Consider the following 8,469-nt stretch of genomic DNA (forward strand, 5'->3'; position numbering starts at 1 on the left):
ATCACAAGTATAATTATATTATTGTAATATGTCTCGTAGATCATAAAGAGAGAAAAATCGTTATATATTATATAAGCATGTATTAAAAATACTGGTAAATGATACAGTTTTTGGTTAGTGGCGTGAGAAAAAGTAGAAGAAGATTTTGTTAAGTCTAAAATTATAATGATAAAATCAAATGATAAATTTAAAAAACTAATTTTGTATTTGATAACAGTCGAGATCTCTCTTGATTACAACCTCAAGAATAGTCCAGATCTCCTGTGATAACAACCTCAACAAGATCTCTCCAACTCGAGGAAAATTCTATTGTTTCAATCAATATAATTTTTTTTTTCTATTTAATTTTTACAGTGTTTTCCACAGACGTCCTCCAGGATCGTTGCATCGGTCTCCTTCGAAGCTGAACAAGGGCCACCACGCCACGCCCTCTTCTCCTCCCTACGCTAGTGGCATTTTTTACTGTCGCTCTTCCTCTGCCTCTTCCTGCAGAAACAGAGCCGACGTAGCCTCGCAACTACAGAACTGCTCTTTCTATTTTATTTCTATCAGTATTAAATTAATATGTTTATCAGATAAGTGATAAACATAATAGCTTGACTAAAGTACGGATCCATGAAGGGATCAATCGAGTCGGGATTGGACAATTTTTATCATAAAAAAGTTGATTTTTTTGGCATTATTATAGGTGTGATCAAGAGTGAAACATGAAAATAGACTAATATTCTACAAGTATATCCTAAAAATACTGATAATTGATGTAGTCTAGTACTAAAAATATTGATCGATGTTATAGTTTGATATTAAAAATAGTCGGGTGATAAAAGTTCTGATATTTATTTTTTTATAAAAAAATAAAAAAATAATAATAATTATAAAGTAATAAACATATATATATATATATATATATATATATATATATATATATATATATATATATATATATATATATATATATATATATATATATATATATATATTCAACTGAAGATGTGGATTGTCGGAGGATTGAAAGTAGAGAAAGGGATCGGATTGATGTGGCGTGCATCTTAAAGATGATGATCATAACCTTTCACCAATATCAAAGTATGATAGAGCCTTGAGCTATTGAGTTGTTAAAAGATCGATGGGATTCATTCGATCTTAGAATATTATGATGATCCGACAAAGTCTTTAACTAATTAGCACCTCCAAGTTTTTTAGAGGATAATAATTCAAACTTTATCATACCATAAATGAGCTAAATATAGATAAATTAGTTAGTTGTAAAAATTTACAGAATAAGGATTCAAATTCCCAAATCAACGTCATCTTCAGACTAATTATTTAGGTGTAAAATTTATATGAAAAAAAGTCAAGTACACCATATTAATGTTTTAGGAGGAGTATCATATCATTTGATTAATGCAAGAACTACTTTTCCATATCATAAACAAGTAAACTTATCCTGACATCAAATCTTGAATGGTGCAGAGTTGGGCTAAGTGATGCTTTCTTGGTTCCTAAGGTCTGTTGCTGATCTTGGTGTTTGGGGAAACCGATGCAGATCTTAATCTTGAGGAAGGAAATCTGGCAGACTAAGCTTTTGGTCACTGTAAGAACTTGATGGGAGCATGTGCTATCTCTCTAAAAACTATGTTGTTTCTCAAATAGTGGCTGCTTCAGGGAGTATTACTACAAGGCAAAACCTGTAAAAAGCTCAAAAGCAGACTCAAATGCCAGACCAACAAACGATTTCCAGTGCCTGCTACAGCAACAGTGCAGGTGAATCCAATCAAAGTCGTCAAATGTTTCTGCTTTCCATCAGTTTGATGTTAATTAACATGGCAAACAGGGAAAGATGTCCAAGGTTCTGCTTCATCTCTGTTCCCTCTTCTTACAGAGTGAGCTTATTATGACACAGCATGCACTGCAAAATATAGAATGATGTCCTACAGACAAACAACTCCACTCATCAACCCAAACATGCAGATTGTAGGCACAAAAGTGGATGATCCACACTTGGCACTTTTGTTAGAAGAGAAGCTTCATATACCAACTGCACATGCCATGGATTCTCATACCCTATGAATATTCCATAAAGAACAGAGAAAGCAAAAGAGACTGTGATGGTTGGTGCCAAAAAGCTCAGATCCTTCTAAGAGAAAGAGAAGAAAGCTCAACACAACAAAGAATTCCCACACCTATTTCACGATGGCAGAGATATATGTCACCTGCACATGCACTGCATATTCTCCATGCATTACCAAGAACCCTGCATGGATTCCTCCTTGTTCTCATCCCCTGTTAAGAACCCGAGCTCACTACTGATCAGGGTATTAAGCTCACTGAAAGCCTTGAATCTTCCTTGTCGCAGACGCATTGATCTCTCAGAGAAGCATGTCGGACTTGGCAGGCAGTCTCCTGTAGAAATTGAAAGGCACAGATGGCGCCTTGCTTCTGAGCTTGGGGTGCCGGAGCAAGAACAGGCCGATCAGCACCACCACCACCTGGAACGGCGTCACGTAGAGGAACACGGCCACGATCAGCGACAGCATAACGAAGATGGTGGTCGCCCGCGGGTCTCTCCAGCTCAGTATGGCCTGGACCCTCTCCCCCTGCGTCGCTAGGTCGCCCACCACCGTCTGCATCCTCCCGCCGACGCTCCTCAGCCGGTCGTACCTCATCCTGACCACGTCCATCGCCTTCGAGGTCGGGAAGGTGTCGAATTCCTCGTCGAGCTCGTCCGGCAGCGCCGCTTCGGCGTGGGACAGCTTCGTGTCCATGTGCTGCGGGTGACGCGGCCGGAACTGGTAGTTCCAGATCCCGATCGCGAACAGGTAGAGGAAGATGGTGGGCAGGATCAGCTCCGGGTAGCAGACAAGTATCAGGAACAGCACGTGTACGAGTATGGTCGTCATTGGGTTCCTCCAGTTTCGGATTCCGTTGAACCATTTACCGATGGTGGCGACGCCGGAGAACAGCGAGGTGGTGCGGTGGAAGTTGGCCTTGCTCCTCCTGAGGCTCCACATGTGCGAGTCCACGTCGAGCATGTACTCCACCACCTCCCTCCGAAGGGGCGGCTCGGCGCGAGAGAGCCGGGTGGAGACGATGACCATGGCCTGGTGCCGGAGATAGTCCATATGAAGCACCGAGATGGGCTGAACGTAATGCATCTTGGGGAGCAGCGGCTTGCCGTATAGCGTCACCATGCTCACCCACGCCGTGCAGGTGAACCGCACCGCTAGATGCAGCTCGCCGGTCTTCTTGAGGCCCGAGGGTTGCAGGACCAGCAGAGGGTAGAAATGGGTGTACACGCGATTCGCCTCCAGGGTCGACAGCCGGATTCTGACCTTGCCGATCCTCTGGTCCTTGACGTCGTCCTTGTGGCCGGTTACATGGCAGTTGTCGAACACCGCCACCGTGATCACCGTGCAGGGGTCGAACACCTCCCAAGTGTACTGTTCGTTCCATTGTGGCGTCAGGGTGTCGAGGAGCGTCCGCGTCCGGACCCACTTCGACCCGTACTTCGCTACGCAGTAGGCGTCGGTGGTCCGGCCATCCTTGGCCTTCATCGGAATCAGGTTGCGAGCGCTGAGGATGCCAAGCTCCAATATGCCGATGCTTGGCTTTCTGAGCTGCTTCGACGCCGGCTGGAGGTCGCTGCTGTAATGGGTGGATTCGTCGAGCACATGGTAGCCCATTTCGAGGTAGAGGCGGAGGTGGATTTTGCTGGAGAACTTCTCCTTCTTCTCGCCGTCGACGGCCTCTTCCTTGGGGGCTGTCGGCTTAGCTAGATTGTACCACCGAGATTCGACGGCTTTGTTGTGGTCGGTCCGCCGGTAGGCCGCGGACACCGGTAAGAGCAACCGGGCGAGAGGCTCGTCCTTGTTGGCCGCCACCCGGTCCTCGACGGTGAACACGAGCGGCTCGTCGAAGGGCTCCGACGCGACGAACATGAGCTCCTCGGCCCACGACGGGTTGACCGAGCCGGCGACGGGGCGAGTGCGGCGGAGCTGGTGGCCCAGCTGCACCTTGAGGACCACGTTTGGCGGGCGGCTCTTGTCGCTGGGGACGAGGTCCTGGGCCTCGATAGCCTGCACGCGGAGGTACACGAGCTTGGGCGAGAAGTAGACCTTGGAGCGGGTGTTGGCGAGGGCGTCGAGGCCGACGGAGTGGGCGTCGGAGTGCCAGGCGTCCGGGAAGGCCTCGTCAGCCTGCGTGCCCATCCAGACCGCAAGCATGAGCTCTCCCCTGGTGAGCTTGTCCCCCTTCTTGTCCTCCAACCGGTACCACTGCGGCGCGAGGGGGCTGTCGGGGGGCACACGGAGGGGCACATCGACGAGGTCGAAGACGAGACGGCCGACGAAGTCGTCCTTAACGAGGTCCTTGTCCTTGACCACCACCTCGAGCTGGCTCGACTGGATGCGGTCCCTGGAGAAGGCGAACACCTGGCGCCACACCGGGTTGGGGTTCTTCTCCAGGTGCTTGGTGGTGCCCTTGTAGTTGCCCAGCTTCACCTCCACGTAGGGGTCCAGGGCGCCGGTGACGTCCATGGTGGGGAGGTCGCGGGCCTTGACCACGTTCACATAGAGGTAGCGCATCTGCTCCACCAGGTCGTAGGTAGAGCTGATCTTGTCGCGGCCGCGGTACCCGAGGCGGCTGGCCAGTGGCGGGGCCGTCTCCACGAGGCCGAACTCGGGGCCCGGACGGGCCATTGCCGGAGGCCGGACGTGGACCACCGCCCCAGGCGGTGGCTCAGGCCGCGCGTGCGCGACGCTGGCTACCGACATCACCGGCGCAGGAGGCACACCGCCACCTGTGGCGCCGGAGGCGGGAATAGAATAGAAGACCCGCGGCTCATCCGGCGCCACCGCCGAGGGCGACTTGGTCTTCTTCTTCACCTTCTTCGCATCAACGAGGGCAGGATCGCCGACGAAAGGAGCAGGTTCGACGGGCGCGGGAGCGGCGGCAGCGGCAGCGGCAGCGGCGGCGGAGGAAGAAAACGCGTCAGGGAGCGCGTAGGCACGGAGGGCGATGTCGCCGCGGATGTGGGAGAAGATGCCGCGCTTCTCGAGGGGGAAACGCTGGACCTGCGCCTCGGCAGCGGAGAGGGCGACGGAGACGCCAGAGACGCGAACGCGACCGAGAAAGTTGGGGTGGTGGCGGCCGCCACCGCCGCCAAGGAGGGAGGCGGACCTGCTGCGTTCGTGGTAGACGCAGACATCGATGGTACGGTGGGGGATAAGGGCCGGGTCAGCGACGTTGAAGAGCAGGGTCTCGTTCCAGGCCGGGCTGAGGTCTTTGGCCTTCGTCTGCGTGCGCTGCCGCTGCCCCTCGAACTCCACCTCCACGAACGGGTTCGCCGAACCCTGCCCGTCCTTAGGCATCAGGTCTGCGGCGTCCACCACCTCCACCGCTACCTTCATCTCTCTTTCCCTCCTCTTCTTCTGCAGCAGCTACAGCAATATACGAAAGATACCTCCGAGTTACAAAGGTGAGAGCTTACCACTGCGAAAACTCTGCTTTCAGACTCCCCATCATCACTGCTAATGGAAAGCGCAAGGAAACTAAACAGCAGCAGCAGTGTTGGAGAGTTTGGTGGTGTGGAAATGCGAAGGGAAAGAGACGGAGTCGAGGAAGAAAGGAAGTCGTGTAGAGGAGGGAAGAGTGGTGGGGTGGTTTGGTGGAGCGAGGCGTCGGGGCCACGTGGTATTGCGTGTCGAGGTGGCCTCATGGTGGTGGGAGATAGATTTCCTGCACGTTGTTTTATCGTGGTCAGCGGAGCATGCTTATCCGGCAAGTTTTGTCCTTCCACTTCACCCAGGTTTCATAAATAAATATTAGGACGAATTTTTGAAAAAAAATTCTCGAATCCTCGTAATTTCTTAATAGCGATTTTTTTCTTAACACTTGAAATATCCTTGATTTGACTTTTATCTTTTTTTCCAGTCACTTATATCTTTTTTTCATTTTTTTTTATCAACCAGTTTATTGATCCAATTATAATATTTTTATACTATATTATAATATTTTTAATATACCGAAGAAATATTATAATGTAATATAAAAACATTATGTCATGATTTTTTACTATGTTATAGCGTTTTTATATTATATTATAATATTATCAATAATATAAAAATATTATAATATAGTAAAATTTTTATATTATAATATTTTTAAAATTTTATTATAAATAATATAATACAGTGTAAAAATATTGTAACTAAACTATAAACGGATCTATAAGAAAATGAAGATATATATATATATATATATATATATATATATATATATATATATATATATATATATATATGATATTATGAAAAAAATAAAAAGAGGAGTGTTAAGGGAAAAAACTATTGACATCCTAGTCAACTCCCCCGACGTGATCCAAACATGTATGTGTCAGGTTGTTCGAGGTGCCTTCGAGATAGAAACATTGTGTTCCCATTGTGTCACCTACACGAAGATCGAGGTTGAGAGAGGTTTTTCAATCCAATTCCTTCGATACTTAAGTTAGTACCGAGGTACATGAGTTGTCAGAAAAGTGATCCCCCTTTTTATTATATTGAAGATGTGCCTTTATATCTAGTCGTAAATAGGTAGAATATTTTATAAAATATTCTACAGAGAGACAATCTCTAATCACCTCCAACAACCTCCTTTTGGACTCTTATCCACATAAGTGACAAAAAGGGACAACCCATAGTCGTTTACCTTGGACCCTTGATCTCGTGGGTAGACGGGTAAAGGGTGGCCTTCGTTTTCTCCTTCCACCCTAGACACTACATGATAGTCACGTGTCAAATAATAATTAACTAATGGTGTACTCTCTATTATTTATTTTTTCCGCCAAGGCATGCTTCGAGGCTCTCAGAGAGGGATTCAAAATGCGGCGTCTAATCTGACACGTCATGCTTATGTCTTTTTGTTAGTTTGGCAAGTCTCACATAGTCCCACATCAGGAAAATCAAGTTTGGTATCTCCTGTTTAAACTATAAATACGGGCTTGGGTGTTAAAGTCAGATGCACTATAAGAAAAATCTAAGTGTTTACTTTGGATTTAAGTCCACACTCAATTAAATGGGTTTTTCTTGTTTAATAGATTTGGGTGTTTTATGGCCTAGGAACATCTTCCTAAGGCATTTGTAATAGTCCCTCTTTTACAGTAGTGATTTGCTCATCTTTCATCCGTGGATGTAAGTGAATTGATCGAATCACGTAAATATGGTGTTCTTGTTGCTTTTATTCTTTCCGCTCTATTGTTTTTGTTAGGTTACCAAAATTACCCTTTGGTAAATTTCCTAGGGTTAGCTCTAACAAATTGGTATCAGAGCCTGGTTTCGGGATCTTTGGATCTTTTGGCAACAATGACAATAACAAAGATCGTTGTTGAGAAATTCGATAGAAATGTCAACTTCGGCATGTGGCAACTCAAGATGGAGGCCATTCTGGTTCAAGACGGAGTTGATTTGGCACTACATGGAGCTGAGAACATTCCAGATGGTACGTCAAAGGAAGATCTTGCGGGTATGGATAAGAAGGCCCGATCCAACATTATTCTAAATCTCTTTGACGAGGTTTTACAAGAGATAGCTACGGAGACTACGGCTACGAGCATGTGGGATAAGTTTAAAGCCTTGTATATGAAGAGGACAGTAGAGAATCGTCTCTACTTAAAGCAAAGTTTGTATATGACTGAAGGTACATCTATACTCTCACATCTTGATAAATTTGATTCATTGGTTATGGATTTAGAGAATATAAATGCAAAAATTGATTATGAGGATAAGACCTTGTTACTTTTGTGTTCTCTTTCCCAATCTTTTAAGCATTTCCGTGATACTATGATTTATGGAAAATAAATAATTTTGTATCAGGAAATTAAATCTGCACTAAAATCTAAGGAGCAGATAGACAGAGATATCATTGGGGAAAGTAGAGGGAACCAGGCTAAGGGTCTAGTTGTCAGGGGTAAAATGGATAAAAGAGAATTTGACAGTAGTAGATCTAAATCCAGGCATAGAAATTTGGAATGCAGATATTGTCATAAAATGAGGCACATTAAGGTTGATTGCTTTAAATTGAAAAATAAATTAAAGCAAAAGGAAAAAATTATTGAGAAAACTATTAAGTCTGCTGAAGCTAGTGTAACAGCTGATGAGAATGATGGAAATATTTTCTTTGCTACTGATGATAGGACAAGGTCTAAAAATAAATGGATTTTAGATTCGGGTTGTTTTTATCACATATGTCCCAATAGAGATTTGTTTTCCACATATGAATCTTGTAATGGTGGAATTGTTTTGATGGGCAATAATGCCCCATGTGATGTTGCTAGTAGAGGAACAATCCGAATTAAAATGCATGATAGTATTGTGAGGATGCTCACTAATGTTAGACATGTTCCTGATTTAAAAAAGAATCTCATCTTTTTAGGCACCCTAGAGGCCCTTGGGTGTAAATACACAGTTGAAGGTG

At 45.4% G+C, this 8,469-nt stretch overlaps 1 protein-coding gene across 1 annotated transcript; it reads right to left on the minus strand.

Annotated features, from left to right (window-relative positions):
- Positions 1–2,030: 2,030 nt before the first annotated feature.
- LOC104000227 (FT-interacting protein 3-like) lies at positions 2,031–5,628 on the minus strand. The gene has a single exon (XM_009422219.3). It carries the CDS (start codon positions 5,406–5,408, stop codon positions 2,370–2,372), a length of 3,039 nt encoding a protein of 1,012 aa, XP_009420494.2. The 5' UTR covers positions 5,409–5,628; the 3' UTR covers positions 2,031–2,369.
- Between the last annotated feature and the right edge of the window lie 2,841 nt (positions 5,629–8,469).

Source organism: Musa acuminata, chromosome BXJ3-2, assembly GCF_036884655.1.
Source record: "Musa acuminata AAA Group cultivar baxijiao chromosome BXJ3-2, Cavendish_Baxijiao_AAA, whole genome shotgun sequence".
Lineage (NCBI taxonomy): Eukaryota > Viridiplantae > Streptophyta > Magnoliopsida > Zingiberales > Musaceae > Musa > Musa acuminata.

Coding starts and splice junctions, on each gene's coding strand:
- LOC104000227 (XM_009422219.3), bottom strand. CDS start 5,408: ATGAAGGTAGCGGTGGAGGTGGTGGACGCCGCAGACCTGATGCCTAAG.